A 23848-nucleotide genomic window follows, 5' to 3' on the forward strand; every position below is an offset into this window, starting at 1 on the left:
TATTTATTCGGAGACCTTCGAATAATATATACTAGATATGCAAGAAATACTAGCGGAGCTATAAAAAGTAAATCTTAAATACAAGCTTAAGAAATACAAGTTTTATATTAAAGAAACAGAGTTCTTAAGATACTAGATTACTAAGAATAGTATTTAGGCAGAAGCGTTAAAGGTTAAGGTAATTTAGGAATAGCCTATACCTAAGAACCTTAAGGAGCTATAGCAATTTATTAGTCTATTAAACTATTATTAATACTATATTAAGGGGTACGCCTATAATATAGAACCCCTGTTCAGGCTATTAAGGAAAAATATCCCTTATAAATAAATAAATAAGTAATAAAGGGCTTTTAAGAAAGCTAAAGAAAAGCTGACTAATCTACTAGTTCGGAAATAGCATAATCCTGCTTTACTTATAGTAGTAGAAACAAATATATTAGACTATGCTTTAGGAGTTATAATAACCTAAACTAGGACTAATAGCAAGAAAAGATTAGTAGTTTTCTACTTAAGAAAGTTCATGCTACTAGAAGTAAATTATAATATTTATAATAAAAAACTACTAGCTATTATAGTAGTATTTAAGTATTAGAAAATTTACTTAGAAGGTATAAAATACTAAGTTATAGTTAGGTCTAATCACAAGAATCTAACTTACTTTATAATAATTAAAGCGTTAATAAGAAGACAAGCTAGATAGGCCGAACTACTATTATAATTTAACTATAAGATAGTATATTATAAAAGGACTAAGAACGCGTAAGTAGACGCTCTTAGTTAAAGACTAGACTATAAAGATAAAGAAAAAAGTCTGAAACTAGTAATCTTGCAAGTTAACAAAGATAAAATACTTAGAAATAACCTAATAATCTTAGCCGTGATAATAAAAGTTAGTAGACTAGAAATCCTGGACAAGGTTAAAGAAACCTTAAAAAATAATAAGCTTATATAATAAATCCTAGAAGCATTAAACGACAGGATTAAATACTAAGACAGCATAATTTGAATTAAGGGATTAATTTATATCCTACTAACACTAATTAACAAGATTATTTTATTATATTATAACAATCTAACAGAAGGACACTTTAGAATTAATAAAATATATAAAAAGATCACAAGAAACTACTATATTAAAATATAAGAAAAAAGGTTAAAAAATATATTAGCAAATACGAAAGCTATATTAGGAATAAGCCTGCAAGGCATGCTTTATATAGGAAACTACAGAACCTAGAAGTACTAATAAAACTATAAGAATAGATTATAGTTAACTTCGTGGGTCCTTTACTAACTATAATATTAGGAAAGGACTATCTCGTAGTTATTATAGATAGACTCACGAAATATATCTACCTAGTACTAATAATAATAACTATAACCGCAAGGAATATAGGTCGCCTATTTGTCAACACTATTGTTATAAACTATAGCACGCCAAAATATATTATATCAGATAGAGATAAACTATTTACTACGAGATTCTAGAAATTAGTTACGGACTAAATAGGGATCAAGCTATAGATAATTACTATATACTAACCGCAATCTAATAAATAAATAAAAAGAGTGAACCAAACTATCAAGTAATATCTGCGATATTATATAAACTATATATAAGATAACTAGGAGAATAACCTACTAATAGCCTAGTTCGCATATAATAATTTAATTTATAATATAACTAGTATAATACTATTTAAAGCTAATTATAGGTATTACCTAAGTATATATAAGGAACTACTGTAAAAAAAACTAATAACTAAGAAAGCTAACCTCTTTATAAATAAATTAAAAATAATCCAAGCCTAATTATTAAGAGACTTAGAATTTGTTAATATATAAATAGCAACTTACTATAATAAGAAAAAATCTAAGGGACTAGATCTAGAGGAGAGGGAGAAGGTCTTCCTCTTATAATAAAATATTAAAATAAAATAACCAAGCGTAAAGCTAGACCACGTCCGCTTGGGACTATTTAAAGTTAAAAAGTAACTAGGACTAGTTAATTATCGACTAAAGCTACTAGCTTTAATAAAATATATATATCTAGTTTTCTATATCTTATTATTAGAACTAGCACCTATTAACACTAAACTTACTAAATATATAAAGGTTAAAGAAATAAATAAAGCAGAATATAAAATTAAAAAAATTCTAAACCACAAGCAAGTTAGCGGCAAAACAAGATACCTAGTAAAGTAGAAAGGATATAATACCTCTAAAAATACCTGGGAACCTATTAAGAACCTAACAGGTTGCTAGAAAAAGGTTTAGGAGTACTACTAGGGATCTTAAAAGCAAAAAAATCTATATTCTACTAGAATATTAGGGACCTAATTATCTAATTTAGACTAGTCGAGTCTAAAGTCGCGGCGAGCTAGGCGGCCTCGTGCTTATTAGCAAGGCGCTCTAGCTCCCGGTAATCCTTGGTAGTTAATAGATCCTCTTCTTTAAGTTACTTAAGGAGAGCGCCGTCGTGGACTAATATCTTAGCACCACGCTCCTTATTATACTTCTTTATGCAGCGCAGGCGCTTAATCTTTGCTATTACTCGCTCTAACTCCTCTTCCGCAGTATCTAGCTCAGTAGAATACTTGTTATTATTCTGTTTTATTTTGTTCTAATCACGCTTGCTATAGAAATGTTTTTCGCACTTGCGATTAAGGCGGGTGTACTACACGCAGTTCTTGCCTGACGAACTTATAATACAAGAAGAACTGGTAAGAGCGCAACGTTCGCAAGGATTATTAATAGGGGCACCTTCTTCCTTAATAAAGTTAGCCTGGAGCGTAAATTTGTTATAACAGGGATGTTTGGCTTTCGAGGTCTTAGCAACTCGGGACATCGTGAACTATCGCGAAGGTAGGAAAAGGAGGGAGACTTACTAATACTAAAGGACGGGAACCTATGCTACTTATGCTTCTCGGGACGAAAAGCAAAAAGAGAGGGAATAATATTAAGAACCCAGCAAGGCGGGGTTACAAGGTAGAAACAGGGATAGCTATTCTAGTTAGGATAACTAGAAAGAAAAGATAGTAGGTTAGTTAGGACTACAGTTATAAGAGGACGGCAGTCTAGAAAGGATAAGAATCCTAGGAAGATAGTAGTCTATAAAGGACCGCTACCAGGGGAGGATAGTAGCCTGTAAAAAACCACTATTAAGAAAAGGACTACTATTAGAAAGGGACGGCAGTTACAGGGTAATAACTATCGCCCTAGGATAATAGTCTGGTATACTTTAGTGGTAAGCTATTAAGTAGGTAGGAGGGAGCTAAGGTAAGCTACAGGTTATATAAGACTACTATAGGGACTACTATAGGGTATAATAGTCGAGAAGATAGTCGCCAAGAACTACTATAGGGACTACTAACAGGGGTTAGTAGTCAGGATAGTAATTAAGATAAAGGATATTTAAGAACGCTTATTACTACTATATCTAGTCTTATTTATTCTTCGTGATTAATACAAATTATTATTTTAGAGTTACCTTTAGAACAGCGATATACTTATATAAACTACTTTATAGGTATTCTACACGTAGGATACTTAGCCTTGCCTACTTTAACTAAGCTTAACCCTGACCGTGACTAGTCTTTATACTAGTTAGACGTAAAGCTATTTAGAGAAAGGATTAAGTAAGTTAAGTCAAGCGTTACGAGCTTACGAGAGGTTACCAGGGTTAGGAAGACGCAGAGAGGTCTGTTCTTCCGTAACAACTAGTTAGATAAGACAGCTATTTAGAAAAAGGATTAAGTAAGTTAAGTTAAAATAATATAAGCTTATAAGAGGTTACCAGGGTTAGGAAGAAGTAGAAGGTCTGTTCTTCTGTAACAATAATTAGAAATCTAATTGATTTAAACTTAAAAAAAAATAAGAAAAACTTAATTAACTTAAATTAATCTTTATTTATATTTAGTATCTTATACTCTAGGCAGGTAATTTTGGTATTTAGTATTTAAGTATTAAATATTTAGGTATTTTATTTTATCTAGTTATATAGGTTATATATAATACCTAAGTATTAACTTGCACCTTTATATAATATTTAAGATAAGTAATTATATAGTAAAACTAAGTAAGTTAGGTAGTTAAGTTTACTGCTAGCAGAATACTAGTGCTTATATCAAAAAAAATGTTATTGCCCGAGCGTTTGATCAAGTGAGCCATCCTTATCTCCTACAAAAAGTGGGGGCGCATGGGTAATGGACCATTTAGCCCACGCTTTCCTCCCCATTTCCTGATCTCTTAGTGTCCCATCCTTCTCCCGAGCACACAGTACGGATTATGAAGAGACATTACTGCACTGTTTCAGGGTGTGGCAAGTCGTTCTCGCGACCGTCCCATTTACAACGCCATGCGCTGAACCACTCAACGGCGCTATGGGCATGCAGTCGCTGCACTGCTAGTTTCAATCGCGAGGATCTCCTAGGTACGTATTTCGACGACGGTTTCCGATTTCAAGGTGATACTGTGGGTACCTATAACAGAACACGGTGATAATGAACTATAGAACGTCATCAGGCACGCCATGCCGCGAAGGACAAGGGAGCTGGAGGAGACGGAAGGGGACTCCTGGCGACCAAGAACAAGTACCTTAATCGGAGTATGGCTCAGGAGCAGCCGTCAGGATTGCGCTTTAGCGAGGAGGCTCCTGTCAACGGTCGTCGTGCCCACGAAGATCGTGCGGACAGTTCGCAGGACCTTTCGGAGCAAATTAGGAGACAGGCACTGGTGCTACAAGAAGACACGATGCTGTCTGAGGATGGCTCGCATACAGGGAGCCGTTCATCCATGAATGAACTTGTAGCGGCCGATTTCACGCCTAACGCGACGCAAACTAATCCATGCGATGAGTCTAATAGACCGTCGTCCAGAGATATCAATGTGTACCCGGCACACGTGCCCCAGGGTACTGAACTTCCCAAAGATATTGCTTGGTATCGTGAAGGCTCATTACCAGCAGGTTCCACTGGCTCGCATCGCCCACGAGGTTCCTCTCACTGTGCGGGGCCTTTACACACCACGGTGTTGGATGGAAACCGCCCAGCATTTGCTCATTGCACTACAAGCCATCCACCCTCAGGCGACAACCTGTTTGATAGGCCCATCCGGGAGTCCCAAGATCCATCCCCGACATCCCCAGCAACCCCAGCCAGATCATTATCCTCAAGTGTCTCGTCGATCGCCACCACTCATTCAACTATCCCGCCTTCTCCAAATATACATACGCCAACACGAGCATTTCGAATCCCGCAGCAGAAGCAAAGCGAAGTCGTCGATCTCGTCGCGGAGATCCGCCCTGTCCTCCCAGACGGTCGTGTCATCGAGCCTAACCTCCCAGGCGGCTTGACGCCAGACAACATGCAGATCTATCTCTTTCTGTTTATCGAAAACTTCAACACCTCGTATCCGCTCGTCCATCTCCCGTCCCTAGACATCTGCAACCTCGATCCCATCGTACTCCTCTCTTTCATAATTATGGGCGCCACATACAGCGGCAAGGAAGCGCATCAGCTCTCGGTGTGCATGTACGACGCAATCATCCCGTATATCTTCAGTGGCCTGCTGAGCAGCAGCGTGCCGGACCTGGCAATCCTGCAGGCGTTTATGGTACTCGAGTGCTATGGCATGTATAGGGCCGGTCCCCAGCAGCGTGAGAATGCGATGCTTATTCACTCGCTATTGTTGAATGTAAGCTTTTTATCCATTGTATCTCTAGCCCTGTCAGTTGTGGAGGATCTATTGGACTTATACTATATCCTCGCCCTGCCAGTCTATTATCAGAGTCTCGCGATACCACGTTCGCGCATGCATCACTCTACCCAGCCGCTTAGCCTATGCAGAGAAGGACTGGCTGGAGTTTGCCTACGCAGAGCAATACAAGCGGTAAGTCGGGCCATTTCACTGTACCAGATCATGACCAGATAGACATAGAAACAGGGCTGATAGCGAGTGAACCAAGGTTGATCATGTTCTTCTTCATGTGGGACACGCAAAACGCAGCCTGTTACTCGATCATGCCCAACATCTCCACTCAATCCCTGCAACTTGGGCTCCCATGCTCCAGACAGGAATGGGAAGCAAAGAGGGAGGACGAGTGGAAAGAAGCAGCAGCGACAGCCATCCACGGAGAAGGAAGAGGAGACGAGAATTCCTGCACGTTCCTCGGCCTGGTCGAGGTATTTCTCGACTCGACATACCGCGAGCTCCCGCGATCTTACGAAATGCTTGATTTTTCGCTCGCTCTGCACGGGTTAGTCTCCATCTGCAACGACCTCATCCGCTTCGACCGACGATCGCAGGACTTCACCATGCTCCGCACGCAGCAAAGCATCTGGTCCAGCGGCCGCGAGCAGATGGCGTATGCGCTTTCCTCATGGAAGGCCAAATATGAAGCTTACACCATGGATGCGATGCGGGAGGTGACGACGAAAACACTTCCCTCCCCATCCGGTGCCTCGGCCTCAACGCCAGGAAACGACGAAGACCACGATAACAATCGTTCTACCAGCCAATTCCAGTGCGACAACTCGGGGCTATATGCACTCTACCACACCGCACACATCGTGCTGAACTGCGAAATCCGGCACCTACAGATCGCCGCGGGGGCGAAGGCGCTCTTCGGCCACACCGTCACGCACGCGGACTATGCGGAGAGTTGTGAATGGGTGCGCCGGTGGCTGCGCGACTCGGGAGACTCGGCGAGCCGTGCAGCGTGGCATGCCGCGCAGCTGTTTCGCGAGGGCATGCTCAGTGCGAAGATCTGGGATGGGAACCGCATCTTCCATTACCCCTGGTGTCTGTACATCGCCACACTTACCTGCTGGGCGTATCACCGGTTTGGGGCTGAGATGGAGGCTGCACGAATCCCTGCTACTTCTTCTACCCCTTCTTCTACTACCGCTACCACTAGTAACCGCAAAATCTGCGACTCGAAAACGTGTCCCGCGCAGACGGAGACCATGAGAAGGCGCTCGCGGCCTTCGATGCACCATCTTATTGCCACAATGGCCTCGATGACTCCTGCTTATATGAACACGCTAATGGGGCAATGCTGCACGCATGGCCTGACTATTGAAATGACAAAGTATCTTCGGAGCATACGGTGGACGGCGGCGTATGAGGCCATGAAAGTGCTGGAAGGGCTGTCTAGGCCCGGTAGAGGTGCAGAGGGATAATGCACTACAGGACTCCACACTCAACTTCTAGTTTTGCGGGCGTCTTCAGGTCATTAAGCGCTTCCCGAATTGGATCATATCCCGCGGCATCGGACTTCTTTCCTTACTTTTGATGACTGAATAGTATGAATAACCATAGATCTAGCTGTAATACATGCAGCTTATGCTTCTTACAATCTACAAACCCCTTCCCGCACAGCCACGTACTCCGGCCCCAACTGGCCAACCTGCGTGACACCAAGGAGCGCCATCGCCGTCTCAACCTCCTGTCTCAAAATGTGAATTGCCCTATTCACACCCTCCTCTCCAAGCGCCAGCGCGTACAAGAACGGCCGCCCAATCCCAACTGCCCGTGCACCCAGCGAGAGAGCCTTGACAACATCCGTCCCTCGGGTCACGCCTCCGTCGACAATCACATCGCATTTTTTGAACACGTACGGACAGTGGCGGCGGATCTCAAGCAGAGTCTCGATTGCTGACGGCGCACCGTCGAGTTGCCGGCCGCCGTGGTTCGAGAGCCATGGATGCACATTGTACTCTGCGCAGAGCGCCGCATCCTCCCAGCTTTGGATCCCTTTGATCGCGATCGGGAGGTCAGTCAGGCCTCGCAGCCAGTTGAGTGCTGATATCCAGTCGAAGGAGGTCCAGCATGCTCTAGATCGATTGGGGTGAGAATTAGCAGTTGGTTCCCTTTCAAATTCAATGCTCCAGACAAATTGAAATTCAAATACTCACCCGCGCTGCGCACTAATCCCTGCAGAACTGCGTCTCCCTGGAGAATCTGCAATACTCATCCGAATATCGCGCTCCCTCTTCCCCGGCCAGATCGCATCAACCGTCAGCGCAATCCCACGGTACCCGAGGGCAACCGCCTCCCTGACCTCCGCCTCGCTGACACCAAGGTCCGCCTTGGCATACAGCTGCCAGAACAGCGCCTGGTCTGGCCCGCGTGCCTGTGCGATCTCCCGCTTCGTGCACCCGGCCATGTTGCACACCCAGTGCAGGGCACCATGCGTGGCCGCCGCCTTGGTCATGAGCGTCTCGCCCTTGGTGTGTGCCAGCTTTCCGCCTCCGGCTGGCGCAATGAAGAATGGTAAGGCGAAGCGGGAGCCCAGGATTGATGTTGAGGGGTCGATGCCGCTTATGCTTGTGGGAGTGGCAGCGACATTCGCAGGGGGAAGTGGCAGGGGACGGAGGGCGCGCGGTCGGAAGCGAACAGTTCGCCATGACTTACGGTTCCAGTTCGTGGTGTGCTCGTCGTCTGCACCGGCTTTGAAGACTGCATGCGTACGTTAGTATCCTAGATGAACTTCACAATCGATTTCTTCGAGGCGCATCCGATTTTCACAAACTCACACGCAAACGCCTCGGGTGTCAGGTGGTGGCGGGCAGCGGACTCGAAATCGTCGATGCTTACGACTGAGTCCAGGGCTGCTGTTGCTTCTTCAGGAGAGCTGGCCGAGCTGTGCTCCTTCTGCTCATCAGCCTCGCTTGAGACACACCCGAGAACATACCTGTCGGAGATGGAACCCCGTAGTCAGCCGAGCACATTTCAGCTTGGAGATTCCTGCTAAAACAAAAGAAAGAAAATGGTGACATACTGTGGTGCAATATGATTCTCAATGACAATGTCACTGGAGTGAACGCTCTCAAAGGCCCGTGTCGCGTCCCTCCCGGCGTATTTCAAGATCACAGCTGATCCACCAGGATGCCTTTCAAGAAACGTCGTCAGATCGTACGCCGTGCCATGCAGGATGACCAAGCATTTGTTCTCTTCGCGAGCTGTTTCGCCGATTTTGGATCTTTATAGAATAATTGCATTAGCTCGCTTTCTTACCGGACATAAATATCGCTTCCATGTCCATTTTTGGGGGGTGTAAGTACTGGGAGAGCAAGGGACAGAGATGCCGCATCTGCGCGGTACTTACTTTGTCAACATTATGATTCTTAGTAGGGACGATGGACCTCTGAAAATGGTGCTCGTTACACGGATGCGTTCTCATGATCAGACGGCTAAGAATGCAAGTATATACGCAATCTTTCAGTTGCCGTTGTGTGCACCACCCAACCGCATAGGTGGGGAAAGTGGTACAGCGAGCCCCGCCCCCAACCAAAGACTTACGACGGGGATAGGCAGAAGATGCACCGACCTTATTCTTGCGAAATAACAAAAAACACAGAACCCAGAAATTATAGACGCCCTGCACACTCACTGCACAGCACATCGCACCCCCTAACACTATGGACCAAGTATTTGCTAAAATTGCTGCCAATACCACCAAATTTGAATTGGGTGACGAAGAGGTAATCATCGCTGGCTTTCGTATTGCAAATTGAGAAATGTCCTAATAGAAACTGTGATGTTGCTAGGAGTGGCGCAAGCTGTACGAACCCTTCTACGAAGGCCCCTCGCCAAACGTGCACAGAATCCACGATGAAAGGTACGGTCCTGCAGAACGGAATCGGCTGGACGTGTACGTTCCCATCAACAACAAAACACCTGGCAAACCGGTGCTGGTGTTCGTCCACGGCGGAGGGTTCTTCTCCGGTGATAAAGCATGGAGTGAGAAGGTATGCGTGTTGTCTCCCCAACCGGTTTTCCTATCATGGCACGCACTGCACATACTATCAACAACGGCGAGCTTGTCGTGCTTGACAATACTGGTGGCTGATTTAACGAGAGAAGTGCTGGGCGAATATCGGAAACTTCTTCGCGCGCCACGGGATTGTTGTTGTGATTCCCAACCACCGGCTCGTGCCTGACGTGCAGTATCCCGGCGGCGCCGAGGACATGCAATTAGCCCGCGAATGGATTCATCGGAACATCGCCCTGGACACGTACGGCGGCGGCTCCGTCGACAAAGTTATCCTGTGCGGGCACTCGTCAGGGGCTGCCCATATTGCTTCCAATCTCTACGCTGCCGGTAAGCTCCAGCTTGCTCTCTACTTTGTCTTTCTATCTTGATGGGAGGTTGCGCTGGTAAATGGCTAGTAGCAGCTAATACCTACTTACCAACGCAGGCGACCCCTCTAAACAGCCAGCAAGAGATCCCCTCTCGCCACCGGTTGGCGGAGTGATGTACTTCAGCCCACCATTCTGGTTCGATAACACGCGCCCGATCCGACGGAGGACGCTGGAGCAGTATTTTGGGTCGCACGACGAGGAGACCTGGGGGGTGCGTCTTTTTCTTTATTCCAATACCCCTCTTACATTTCCGTTCTGACGACATTTGGTGGGCTAATCTCAAGATACTCTTATAGCCTGTTTCCCCGCTTGGCCTTTTCAGAGGTCTTCCTGATACCTCGCCCGTCCTGTCAGTACAAATCGGGTCAATTGTCGTGAATTGAGAGCCCGCCTTGCTAACCAGAAAACTTCGTATAGTGATGCTGGTCTGCTACCGGTTTATATTGGAACAGTCGAGTGGGAAGTGTATGTTTTTTTTTTTTCTGTAGTGTCTTGACCGTGTTGACTAGAATAAACAACAGAAAAGAAGCCACAGACGCAGCGATTGCTTTCTTCAACGAATACCGCGCAAGGAGCCGACCAAAGGACACGCTGCCAATCTTCCATGTCCTCGACAGACACAATCATCTAAGGTAAAGTCTAGTTCATCGCGTGCCCCAGCCCAGACGAGTACCCAGCTGGCTTCAATGTCCACTTTACTCAATACAGGGCAGAGAGCTAACACGCATGTCTCCATCTTGAAGCAACATCCTGTCCATCGGAACCGAGGATACGGCGCAGGCGGCGATGATTCTTGACTTCGTCGCCCGCTGTGCTGAAGCAATTGACCTGAGAGGTATGAGCTGTCAACCCTCAAGCACCGCCAATGTCTGTCAATGAGACTTATGACTCTAATTCCCTTTCGTGTAGCGTCCGGTCGGTCCGCTACGTTGGTGGCGGACGACCAACCCATCTGCAATACGCGCTCTCATCTCTAGGAAGGTCCGGAATAAGGCTTAGAACTTGGGGCATCACTTGGATTGAACATATGCAGGCATACTAGTATGATCGGCCAATAGATGTAGAGTTCACTCATTTGATTGTGCATTCGGAATGTGGCCTAATAATCCAATTTGTCTGAGAAAAGCCGCTTGGGACCATAGCCTGCCATCACTACTAAAGCGTAAACCATTGCGTCGAAACCAGAAGACGTCAACCGTGATAACGAAGGCAAGACTTCCAACAGTCCCTAGGGTGAGCTGAGAGTGATTTATGACTTCAGGCAGAAGAAAGGGATCATCTGCCCAGGTATACACAGCAAAGACCCCTCTTCGAGCCCAGCCCCTGATGACTCGTGAACAGCCATCTCACGCCTGGATGAACTCTCCATTTGGCCGAGCGCAGCATTGCTGGAGTCCTCGGCGCGGAGTCGATCGGAGTGGTCGAGATTGTCCCACCCACCGCGCTACATAGGCAGGTCAAGGTACATGCACATGTACCACTTTTCTTTGCCAAGAGGGAAGGTTGACACCACAATGGATGCCGCAAGGCAGGTTCACTCGTCGTGGCCTTAGCTTAAAAACTTGACCGGGGCAAGCTATAAACGTTATCGAGCACCTCGCCAAGCGCCATTTTACCTCGCCAGGCCTTGCACATACATAATTAAACGTATTCTAACGAGATTCATTGTTCCGCCCACTGAAGATATGTCTAGCCGCACCATTCCCGCAATCTCTCTAAAAGGTATTCAACGAGACTAGCGATCTGAGGCACTCGAGACGCTGACAGCAAGCAAACAGACTATGAGAGCCGACGCGAAGAACTCACAAAGCAGCTCGTTGAAGCCGCGGAGACAGCGGGCTTCCTGACTCTAACCAACCACGGCATCACGGTTGACGAGATCAACGCGCAGTTCGCTCTTAGCAAAGCTTTCTTTGACCTACCAATCGATGTCAAAGCAAAGATTCCGCATAGTCTCACCACCAACAATGGGTGGGAATACTACGTGAGCACCTCCCTTGTCTTCTTGTCGGTGAGACGTACAATGAGTACCCTAATGATGATGGCTGTCGTAGTCTCAAATCCGGCCCAGCACCGGCGTCCCCGACCAGAAAGAATCGTTCTGGCTCCAGCGCAACTCCGAATGGCCCAGCGATGACGATGTTCCCGGGTTCAACAGCGGAACTCGAAACTTCATCGCCAAATGTGAAGACATCTCAAACAAAGTCTGTATGTGCCGCCCCGCTAACCACGCCTGCGAGAAAAAAGAAATCCACAGCTCACTCCCCAATCTACCTAACAGTGACTTGTTTCTCCATCGCCCTCGGCTTCCCCGAAGACTACTTCTGCAAAGCCATGGACACCACGCAGCCGGACAACCTCACCCAGCTCCGTCTCCTGCACTACCCTGCCTCGCACGGCGCCACCGCCGCCTCGGGTTCCTGGCGCGCCGGCGTCCACACCGACATCGGCTGTCTGACGCTGCTGTTTCAGCGTGATGGCGAGGACGGCCTAGAAATTTGCCCCGGGAGGGAAAGCCACGCGAGCTCCGCCTCTGCTACCGACGACAGCTCGTTTTTCCCGCTTCCTGCTGAAACCGGGCCAATTGTCGTTAATATCGGAGATATGCTGAGTATGCCGACTACTTTTATTGTCCCCTCTGCACTCACGCGCCGAGGAATGTTTTGTCTCGCTAATATATTGCCTTTCCCCTACAGTGGCCTGGTCCGACGACCGACTGAAAGCAAATTTCCACCGCGTGCGCGCGAAAGACGTGGGCTACTCGCCGGATCGGTACTCCATTGCGTATTTCAATACCGGTCGGAAAAATGTTGTCATGCAGGGACCGCTGAAGAAATAGTGAGTGAGAAGAAGAACTGCGCTGGATGCGCCCGAGTCACCGAATTCCATTCCCTGATATCTGATGCTTGAGGACTACTACCCCACTGGACTAAGCTGACGCGTGCTTTTCTTTTTAAGCCCCGCGATTACTTGCAACGAGTATTTTCTTCACCACACCAAGATCCAATTTGGGTATGTCTTATTTTTCCCCTAGTTCTGGACCCAGTTCGGCAAGGCTGACACGACTGCCCTCAAAATCTTAGACACAATGCGAAGAAAGAAGAAGAGCCCGCAGCTGGAAAGCCCGTTGAGCCGGAGGTGGCGATTGTTGCCGCAGCCTAATTGTCCTATGCTAGCAGTATACTCTGTGTCTTAACATGTGCATATAGCCTAGTGACCCTTATTCTTAACAGTGATAAACTAGTTTATCGGCATATCCAACTGAACATATTGTACATGAGCCTTGGAACTTACTAGACTGGATGGATAAGGATTTAACCTGAAGATGATGGTCCTTCTAGGCCTGGTTATATATCAGACGGTGAGCTAGGGTGTATAATCATATATTTATACCTGAAGAGTACTTAGATTATCTTCTTACACTCAAATTAGCTAAAAGGGACAGAAATTAGAGATTATTATTCTTCAACCGGAAATCCGGACGCAACTCTACGTTATTTAATACCGAGGTAGACGCATAGAAAAATATTGTGTATAGCGTGCAAGATCAGCGCTCGTCATAGCAGGTAGTCTATGGAACAGATACATTTAAACTTCCGACGGTCCTAGCCTGATGTATTCCATACGACGTCAAATCCACTCACCTACAACACATACATAAACCCCAATTCCCTATCTCCCTCCAATCCATTCGAGACCTTCCCCTCCCCCCGCAGCCGCTCCTTCTCGGAATTCCGCCTCTTAAGGAGGAAAAACACAAAGATGACATTCAGACCCGCCAAAACCTCGAAAGCCAGTGACACCCCGTTCCCAATCTGATATCTCGGGCCATCGGAGGACGGATACAGCTGGGGAGCGATAAGGGACGAAATGCCGGAGAGCGATGTGAAGAGCGCAACGCCCACTGATCGCTTGTAGTCCGGGGCAAGGTTGGTCGTTACCCAGGTCAGAATCAGGGCGTTGTACGAGTAAATGCCGGAACAGCATAGGAACATGGCGAAGTAACCGGCTCCCGGGTTTGGGGTCACGACGCTGATAAGATATCCCACGACAACGGGGACGGGGGTGACGATGAGGAATTGCGCGCGCTTGTTGAGTCGGTCGGAGAGAAAGGTGATGATGATTAGGACTAAAGCGCCTGTTCCGTACACGGGGATGGTGAGATAGTTTGCTTGTAGGCTGGAGAACCTGTTCGGACACAGAGAAAAAGAAGTTAATAGGCAGCGCTATTTCAAGGTATAGATGACACACGTACCCGAGGCCATTGATGATTGTGGGCAGGAATATGCCAAACCCAAAAATGGCAATAGACGAGGAGAAAAAGCAGACAGCGGACATATAGACGAACGGGTCCCGAAGAGCCTCCTTGACCCATTTGGAATCGAACTCGTCGCTGCCCTTGTAGACGATATCCCTCTGTTTGCGAACCTGCATGATAGCCTTCTCCTCTGCCGCAAGAAACCACGCAGTCTCGGGATTGCGAGGAAATGTTAACCAACAACATCCCCCGAGAACAACAGAAATGGATCCCTCAATAATGAAGAGCCATCGCCAGGGCTCTAGCCCTCTTCGCATGCCCATAAGTTGGATTCCGTAGGCAATCAGGCCACCAAACGCACCGGAGGTCACGTTCGCCAGATAAATAAGAGCCACCCGTTTTGATGTGCCTTGTCGCTCGTAGATTGTCGAAAAGATGAATGCCAGACCCGGGGTAAGACCGGCTTCAAAGGCACCGAGTAGAAGGCGCACAACCACTGCTTGGGCGTAGTTTTGGATGAAGCCAGAGCAGAGAGTCACAATACTCCACGCAACCATTGCTAAGGCTATCATCCGATTCGCTCCCCACTTCTTGATCGCCATTGTCCAGGGGATCTCAAAGATGATGTAGGTCGCTCCGAACAAGGTACTCAGATTGTTGAACTCCAAGCCCTTAAGATCAAGATCCTCCACCAGACCAAAGACTTTGGCATTGCCTACGCAATAGTCATCAGCGCTGAGGGGAGAAAGAGGGGGCACCTCGCTTACCAAGATTGCTGCGATCTAGATAGGCAAGGCAAGCGATAAGGAATAGCTGAGGCATGGCATATTGATCGAATTTACGATAAATCTGCTTCTGCGTGACGGGATCAATATAGAATTCCGACCGTGCAATGCCCACGTCGGCTTCCCCACGTTGATCAATGGCCAATTTGGCAGACAGCGACTCAGATCCGTCTTTATTTGAATCGTCCATTTTAGTATATGTTGGTGACAAACTTCCAATATAGGATTAGACTTGCTCTCAGCCTTAGTCCTCGCAGGCCGCAAGTATGAGTTTATAACATTGCTCTCGAGGGCGATGCGGTATCTCTTTCCACAGGATTTGGCCCGGGTGTACCACTTTCCATATCTGCGGCTTGATATTGAACTTATCAGCGTTGGGCAACTCGGCATAGATAAGTGGGGTAATCTGCTGTTGGAAATAATGAGGGGACATGGAGGACGAAATAAAAATGACCTGACACCATTTCTGAATAAAAACCATTTCGTGATTACTTTATTAGCTCAAATAAAGAATGCTGCAGGTAGAATTGAGAAGAATTGGGAGTCTGCACAGGACTTTGTGCAATGGTCGCTCTTACACAGAGGGTCTTGCAAAACGTATTGAACCGACTATATTGCCAAGGTCGAAAGGGCCTGACGATGGATTCACCCCTGCTGAGAAGGCTGCTACCAAGAGACTAATAGAAGATCTTAAATATAGACTAAGTCTAGAAACTCAGCGCTAGTAATACTAGTTATAGAAAAGACTATTTGATATATAATAAGCAGGCATTAGTAAATTCCTCTTTTATAGTATCTAAGAATGCGATAATTACTATAAAACTTATCTGCAGAGAGCGGTAACTTTCCTGATTAATATAGTCACGGAGTGGGAAAGGGTATATAAACCATATTTTGAGCAAGTAGAATACCTAGTAACACACTTTATAAGAGACATTGCGCGCAGATCGTGCTTGTGAATTCCACCTGTTAAGACTCACTATTCCAGAACAATCATGGAATAATACCAGCAATGCATAGTTCTCCGCTGATAAGGAAGCTAGCTTCGCGCTGGAGAATGGGGCTATAGCAGTCCCGCCCAACAACCTGGGTAGGAAGTCAATGCTCTCGCAGGAAAAATCATAACAATTATCTTCAGGGTATCTGCAAATCGACAAATGGGATAATATGAATGGACACGTCCTAGAATACCTGCGACAGCTCTTGGTGTCGCAAAGTCAACCAACCAGTCATTGTTGGAAATCCTAGAGGATAAGAACCAATTGCTTGGCTCTATCTATATTAAGTATTAACGCAATTTTGGAAGGATTACGCGAGGCCGGCAGTGACCTTATTTTTCAAGAAATTAGATTTAGCTACTGTGGATGGATGCTTGAACTGACAGCTTGCAGTTTTGGCTTTGGATTAGTGTGAGGAATAGTAGTCTCGTCCGCCCTTGTCTTAAAAATAAGTGAATTACATATGTTCCGTAATTATAGGGACGGCTGCATCAGCACACTGTACCCTAGAAGAATAGTAATAGCATTTTAATAGCCTGGTCCAAAGGCTACCACCGTTTTGTAAGCATGTACACCTACCCCAAGGTATTATTAATAAAAGTGAAAATAATCATCCCTTTAGGTGTTGGGAACACAACAGCAGGATTTGCCTTTAGGAAAATAAGGAGTATAACAGCCACTATTGCTGAAATAGGATTTAACATGGCTTATTGGGGCAAGGAAGGAGCAAAATGCCGTACTAATCAATTTGATTGGAAGAGCTCTATCTCTTCAGCAGCAACAGGATGGACTGAATACTCTGGTTATGCTCCCTGAGGTGGATGATGATGTTGGGCATACTCTCATTCACTACCTATATACGGGCACTTACCAAACCTTAAAGGCAGAACCCCACGTGCGATATACTGAGCCGCGTGACAGAGTACATGCCTAGTGGGTCCCATTCTTCCTTGGGAGGGCCCGAACCCTATCCCACAAATACCCAAGAAACCCACGCAAGCGACTAATTCGAAGACTCTCAGGCCTGAACAGCAATTAATACAACCTAAATCATTGGAAGATGAACATGAAATGGCAAACCTCACCCTGCTGCAGAGAGTACCGGCTGTTTTACCACCAGAGAGATGTGGAAGCTTGTTCATGAGCTTAAAGACATTATCAACTACTAAACCATGCTTATTGAATCCACTAAATCCAAGCTAGAGGAAGTTAATCATGACCAGAATGTCCTACGCGAGCAAAATGAAAAGCTTCACGAGAGAGTAATAATTTATTAATCAAGTAGGAGAGAGTTATCATAAAGTGTAAATCTGGCTAGGCTCCTATCAGGTCTGAAGATGGGATGGCGCTTTATATCCCACTTTGCTGCTAATGGCTTGATGCTAGGTATCTTGTTTTCATATCTTAGTGTTGAGCAAGAAGATTTATGGTGTGGCTTAATCATGGCCTCAGAGGTCTCAGTGGAAGAGAGCTGATGTTGCAAGATTTGTGCAATATTATAGTAACCATACTTTCAGGCGAGATTAAGTGGAGTGTGACTGTAAATGTTAATGGTAGAGGGAGTGGCGTGTGCTTCTAAGAGTAGGCGCATGATATTGTAGTGCCTGTGAGAAGTAGTAATTGTTAAGAACCCAGCCAAAGCGGTCTACACGGCAGAATAATACGGGCCAGTAACATTACGATAAGATAATAGTATCCTAGTACTATTACTAAGGAAGGAATATTATCAGCTATAGAGGATTATGCTATTATAGTATTCGGGCTCTTAATATATTAAATACCTTTAGTATTAAGACGGGCCTAGTAATACTAACAGGCACGAATAGATACTAATTATTATATAATAAAGGTTACCTAGTAAGATACTTATAAAAAAAGGTCACGTGTATATATTATAGCAAAGGACTAAGAGAATAGTATATTAAAGTAGTACCTAGGTACCTAGTTAGGGACTATAAGAATAGTATACTAGAGTAGTATACTAGTAAAGGATATTTAAGAACGCTTGTTACTACTATATCTAGTCTTACTTATTTTTTATAATTAATATAAATTATTATCTTAAAGTTATTTTTAGAATAGTAATATACTCGTATAAACTACTTTATAAGTATTTTATATATAAGATACTTAGCCTTGCCTACTTTAACTAAGCTTAATTTTAATTATAACTAGTCTTTGTACTAGTTAGATAAGAAGCTATTTAGAAAAAGGATTAAGTAAGTTAAGTTAAGTATTATAAGCTTACAAGAGGTTACCAGGGTTAGGAAGACGCAGAGAGGTCTGCCCTTCCGTAATAATTATCTTTAAAAGCATTTAGTAATATAGTTAACCTTACCCTTTCCTATTTACTTATAAAATAGGAGGAGATTTTGCGGGATAGTATACTAACTTAGTAGGAGAGCCCTTATAAAATATAATATAGCTCTCTGCAAATAGTTTAAGAACTTAGATAAAAAAAATAAGGATTATCTACCTTAAAGTACTAATCCTTAGGCTAGTTTCTTAATAATATCTATTTATTTTATTATAGTGATTAACTTTCTAATATTCTCGACTTTAGGGTTGACTAAACTTATATTCTCTAATTATTAATAGTATATTTATACCTCTTATTAGTAACTAGAGACCTTTTCTTATAACTAATAATATTCTCTTTATTAATATAGTCCTCTTAGTATTTTTTTAAAAATCTATATAGTTCTGCTAACTTTTAGAGTAGTTCAAGCTTGTTATATTTTAATTCTTTTTTAGATAGGGCTATTTAGTCACGTAAGTGATAGATAAGAGGAAACTATAAATAAAGTAAAGATAAAGATATCTTATATATAGCTAAAAAGTATTAGATAAAAGTAAGAAAAGCCCTTGCTATTTATATTAGGCTTAAAAGAATTAAAGTAGTAGCTTAAATTTTAGTTTCTACCCTTCTTACTTTTCCTTACCTTTCCTTACTAAAGTAGGTGATATCCTTACCCTATTATTACCTATTGTTACGGAAGAACTTAACCTATGGCTTCTTCCTAACCCTGGTAACCTCTTATAAGCTTGTAATACTTAACTTAACTTATTTAATCCTTTTTTTAAATAATTTTATGTCTAACTAGTATAAAGACTAGTCATAGTTAAGGTTAAGCTTAGTTAAAGTAGGCAAGGCTAAGTATCTTATATATAAAATACTTATAGAGTAGTTTATACAAGTATATTATTATTCTAAAGATAACTCTAAGATAATAATTAATATTAATTACGAAGAGTAAGTAAGACTAGATATAGTAGTAATAAGTATCCTTAAATATTCTTTATCTTACCTATTATCCTGACTACTAACCCCTGTGGTAATCCTTATAATAGTTTCTTAGCGACTACCTTCCTGATTACTATGCCCTATAGTAGTTTTTATAGTAGTCTTATATAACCTGTAGCTTACCTTGGCTCCCTTCTACCCGCCTGGTAGCTTTCTACTAAGGTACGCCAGACTATTATCCTGGGGTAACAGCTGTTATCCCGTGACTACTATCCTTCCCTAATAGTAGTCCTTTCCTAATAGTGGTCCTTCATAGACTGCTATCCTCCCCTAGCAGCGGTCCTTCGCAGACTACTATCTTCCCAGGGTTTTTGTCCTTTCTAAACTACCGTCCTCCCGTAACTGTAGTCCTAACTAACCTGCTGTCTTTCTCTCCTAGCTGTCCTAACCAGAACAGCTGTCCCTGTTTCTGCCTTGCGACCCCGCCTTGCTAGGTTCTTAACACCTATCTTACCCGCACTTACCTAAGTCTTAATATTTATCACCTCTAAAAGTAGTAATATACTTAGGGCTTGTTTTACTTCTAGCTATGTTAATAATAGTGGCTTAAGTACGGCTGAGCGGACGGGAAGCCCTGTTCTCCACCCCCTGTGGTCGTATGTGGTTGTTATATCTCACGAATTTTCTATATTCAAGAATGCAATTATGATATATTAGACTACAAGGTGCACTCGGAGTTACTCAAGGCCTTATAGCGAGGATTAACTTTGGCAAAATATACACTGTTCAGCTTAGAGTTAACATACTGCCCATGGGCGGCTAGCAAGTGCGTCTCTGGCTAAGTTTAGGGAGTATGCGGCCGAGGTGCTCTCTATCTGAGTTCATCACGCTCTTCCCCCGCGGGACCACGTTGGCGAGCACTCAATTGCTGAGAGGCCAGTGAATGATATGCCATATGTATCTTGAAATGCGTGAGTCGATGTCTATAGGGTGATGTGTCTCTACTTGGATGGTGGCGGAGGAACAGTAGCCACACTTTAACACATCAGTAAGTACCAAGGCTCACAATTCCAATCAGGGATTGCCTTTCCAGACAGGATAGCCCGACCGACACCTGTTCTGGAGGATAAGATCACTCGTCTTGTTGGCAAGGCTGGGCAACGGGGATAACACTCCCGTTTTGGCTGTGAAGGTTAGCGTCGGACATGCTCCGACTGATCGTCAGCCTTTCTTGTTGATCATGGGTACTTTATACCATACGTGACCAATAGGTCTATATTTCACCGCGTCTGTCAATACATAGCGGGAGTGATTTACTGCTTCCAATGCTTTTAGAGAAATCAACCCATCGATGCACAGGGAATGCATATCACCCCCTCGATCATGCGGGGAAGAACCTGCGGTAGTATGGCATCCAAATGCTATAAAGCACCCCTTATCCTCCATTCTATTCCCCCAGATCAATCTTTTCAATCCCAAACTTGATCATCTTACGCACATTATGCCTCCTAGGAAACTCCAAGTCGGCGCTGCTGGCCTCGGCCGCATGGGCAAGCGCCATGCCTTGAACTTCCTCAACCGCGCTCCCCGAGCTCAACTTGTCGCTGCATTCTCTCCGGACCAGGAAGAGATTCAGTGGGCAAAGCAACACCTGGAGCCATACGGCGTCACACTGTATACGAAGTACGAGGATATGATCCAGCACCCTGGTCTACAAGCCGTTGTTATTGGTACTGCGACATCTGTACACGCAGAGGAAGCAATCAAGGCAATGGAAAAGGACCTCCATGTTCTCTGCGAGAAGCCGTTGAGTATCAGTGTAGATATTGTACGTGCTTACCTTCACCACGCCGATGTCAATCCACACCAGCACACGGATATACTAACCAGCGCAGTGCAACGACGTCGTCACCGCCGCAAAGAAACGCCCTCACCTAAAAGTAATGTGTGGCTTCTCTCGCCGCTTCGACGAATCCTACCGCAACGCCTACAAGAAAGTCGAAAACGGCCTCATCGGACGCCCCTCCATCCTGCGTAGCCAGACATGCGACAAGCACGACCCATCCGGCTTCTACGTCGAATACGCCAGCTGGTCCGGCGGTGTCTTTGTCGACATGGCAGTGCACGATATCGACCTAACCCTCTGGTTCTTCGGCTCAGACATCGTACCCAAGTCCATCTCCGCGTATGGAATCACCGCAGTCACACCAGACCTGAAGAAGTACAACGACTACGACAACGCCGTCGGCATCGTCGAATTCCACAACGGCAAGATCGCATACTACTACTGCTCGCGCATGATGGCGCACGGGCAGGAAGACGTCACCGAGATCATCGGCACGGAGGGCAAGCTCTCCGTCAACTTGAACCCGCAGTCTGATCTGGTGAACTACTACCACGCCGGCGGTATCACGCGCGAAGTCCCGCCGCACTACTGGGGGCGGTTCGAGCAGGCGTTCGTGAAGGAGACGAACGAGTTTGTGGATTCTTGTCTGGATGATACGGCGTTGCCGATGAAGCTGAGCAATGCGGTCAAGGCGGTGCAGATTGGGGCTTGGTTGCAGGAGTCGCTGGTTAGCGGGAGGCAGATTCGGTTTGATGAGACGGGGAGGAGGATTGAGGGGTCGAAGATCTAGATACAGGCAGGATATAGCAAAGATGGTCGTTTCTGAGGTCTAAGTGTGCTTTTTCCAACATGCACCAAATACATAGGTAGTACCGAATGTGACCCTTCAATATGAATATAACCCCATGGCACCTTCTTAGAAGCACACACGTCCAACCGTAGGAAAGGCACGGCTAGTAGCATGTTGGAATAGGCAGGAGTAGGCAGAGTGGTGGTCCATCGCACCTGCCCTATGCAAGACATTCCCCTCCGGATTGGGAAAGAACCGTCCATCCGGGCAATCGAGCCACAATCAGCAGGAGCGACCTGCACCACCGTACCTTCCCGCTAATAAATCAGAGAAAAGGAAGGAACCACCGCCGGCTGCACGTGGTAGGAAGGAGGAAGGAGCGATAGTCCACTGCACCTTCTTTGTACGACAGTCTTCTTTGATTCAAACAAAGCAGGAACGTTGGTCGACAGGCAGGAGCGATGCCAAATGTATCGAAAACGGCAAGAGCAACCACGTCCCGAGGTCCAAGACGCATGACTGGAGGACCTCCGGAATTTCTATCCAGGAAGGCACGGCTTGTAGTGAACGCAACAAGTAGAAGCGCTCGCTCCACAGCAGCTTTGCTATTTAAACTCTGATGCGGCAACCGGACGGCAACCTTGTAGTGAACGGAACAATCCAATGTGTAAGCCTAGCATTGTATAACCAACCCAACACTCGAATCCATCAAGCTACAAGCACAGCACACTTCTACTGTCCTATAACCACCAAATCCCTCCTGTCACCAACTGAAACAACTCCCTCACACCCCCGTTAAACACATCCGAACCACCCCCAAAGCCATGGCTCCCCGAGTTCTGCCGAATTGTATACTTCTCCCAGTCACCTGGCAGAACACTCGGCCCAATCCCAGTCCCATTCCCACCACCAGAGCCCGCAGACGCAGCAAGAACAAGTGGAACTTCCCTCCCGAACCCCCTTGCGTTACCTGTGCATTGAGTCCACCACTCCGTAGTGGTATGTAGCAGCGGGACGCGGCCCGTTACTTCTCTATGCCCCACGATAAACTCCTTGATCCAAGAGATGAGCTGGTCAGGGGGGAGATCATAGCACGGATCGCTACCGTGGGGGTTCTTCTCGAGATCAAGCACTCCGGGGAGAGTTTGGTTATCTGGTCTCCAGCCGCCTGATGTCTGCAGGAAGAAGGAGACTTGCTCTGACGCTGACGAGGCGTCGGGGAGAGCGAGGTGGGATGCTCCTGTGATGAGGGGTGTGGATCTTGCGCCGGCTAGATGCGACTCGTATAGAGGGTCGACGGAAGATGATCCTTCTGTGGACTGGAAACCCGTTAGTAACGGGAATTGGTTCAGAGTAGGGATTCGGGTATGAGTGTTACAGACTTTGATGAGAACGAACCGAGCACCAGAGGAAAACGCAGCTTTGAAGTCGACCAACTCTTGGTGGTTGGAGATGTCGAAGCCTTGGGTGGTTGAGGCGCGGTGCCACTGGGTGCTATGGCGGGGAAGAGCGGTTGTTAGGGACAGTGCACCCATTAGGGTAAGGAGGGAAAGCTTCATCTTTCCAAAGCTTCGTAGTTTATGATATGTTGTGAGTTTTTGTTGTAGGTGCAACATTGGGGTGTGGATGGTGGGTTTATATATCTGCCTCTGGAGATCTCACAGGCGCATCCATAAACCCCGACCCCCAGCACCATTGACTACGGTACTGTCGTCACCATCAAACCCTGGCTAAGAATAACCAAAGTCAGAGTTGCAAGTGCTACTCTAGAAAAAATACGA

General features: G+C 45.6%; 6 protein-coding genes across 6 annotated transcripts; 3 read left to right on the plus strand and 3 right to left on the minus strand.

Annotated features, from left to right (window-relative positions):
- Window positions 1–6743: 6743 nt before the first annotated feature.
- On the plus strand, window positions 6744–7052 carry BJY04DRAFT_184958 (uncharacterized protein). Its single transcript, XM_073710699.1, has one exon. The coding sequence runs from the start codon at window positions 6772–6774 to the stop codon at window positions 6967–6969; it is 198 nt and encodes a 65-aa protein (XP_073572940.1). The 5' UTR covers window positions 6744–6771; the 3' UTR covers window positions 6970–7052.
- Window positions 7053–7351: 299 nt separating this feature from the next.
- BJY04DRAFT_216426 (FMN-dependent alpha-hydroxy acid dehydrogenase family protein) lies at window positions 7352–9120 on the minus strand (the record flags this gene model as incomplete). The annotated part of the gene is made up of 5 exons (XM_073715748.1): window positions 7352–7835; window positions 7917–8460; window positions 8538–8695; window positions 8783–8983; window positions 9110–9120. 5 exons carry the CDS (start codon window positions 9118–9120, stop codon window positions 7352–7354), a joined length of 1398 nt encoding a protein of 465 aa, XP_073572941.1.
- A 302-nt stretch (window positions 9121–9422) lies between these two features.
- BJY04DRAFT_216427 (uncharacterized protein) lies at window positions 9423–13308 on the plus strand (the record flags this gene model as incomplete). The annotated part of the gene is made up of 14 exons (XM_073715749.1): window positions 9423–9485; window positions 9552–9752; window positions 9868–10105; window positions 10203–10357; window positions 10443–10495; window positions 10564–10611; window positions 10668–10778; window positions 10890–10981; window positions 11925–12130; window positions 12201–12354; window positions 12428–12757; window positions 12843–12984; window positions 13105–13158; window positions 13230–13308. 14 exons carry the CDS (start codon window positions 9423–9425, stop codon window positions 13306–13308), a joined length of 1926 nt encoding a protein of 641 aa, XP_073572942.1.
- Window positions 13309–13790: 482 nt separating this feature from the next.
- On the minus strand, window positions 13791–15379 carry BJY04DRAFT_226626 (major facilitator superfamily domain-containing protein; the record flags this gene model as incomplete). Its single annotated transcript, XM_073718453.1, has 3 exons — window positions 13791–14334; window positions 14402–15119; window positions 15172–15379. The coding sequence occupies 3 exons, from the start codon at window positions 15377–15379 to the stop codon at window positions 13791–13793; spliced, it is 1470 nt and encodes a 489-aa protein (XP_073572943.1).
- Window positions 15380–20410: 5031 nt separating this feature from the next.
- On the plus strand, window positions 20411–22067 carry BJY04DRAFT_226627 (putative NAD binding Rossmann fold oxidoreductase; the record flags this gene model as incomplete). Its single annotated transcript, XM_073718454.1, has 3 exons — window positions 20411–20421; window positions 20944–21259; window positions 21327–22067. 3 exons carry the CDS (start codon window positions 20411–20413, stop codon window positions 22065–22067), a joined length of 1068 nt encoding a protein of 355 aa, XP_073572944.1.
- A 735-nt stretch (window positions 22068–22802) lies between these two features.
- Window positions 22803–23658, minus strand: BJY04DRAFT_184960 (glycoside hydrolase superfamily). The gene is made up of 2 exons (XM_073710700.1): window positions 23450–23658; window positions 22803–23386 (listed from the first exon to the last, which is right to left on the minus strand). The coding sequence occupies exons 1-2, from the start codon at window positions 23624–23626 to the stop codon at window positions 22808–22810; spliced, it is 756 nt and encodes a 251-aa protein (XP_073572945.1). The 5' UTR covers window positions 23627–23658; the 3' UTR covers window positions 22803–22807.
- Window positions 23659–23848: the final 190 nt, after the last annotated feature.

Source organism: Aspergillus karnatakaensis (genome assembly GCF_047715665.1).
Source record: "Aspergillus karnatakaensis strain CBS 102800 unplaced genomic scaffold BJY04scaffold_15, whole genome shotgun sequence".
In the NCBI taxonomy this organism is placed as follows: domain Eukaryota; kingdom Fungi; phylum Ascomycota; class Eurotiomycetes; order Eurotiales; family Aspergillaceae; genus Aspergillus; species Aspergillus karnatakaensis.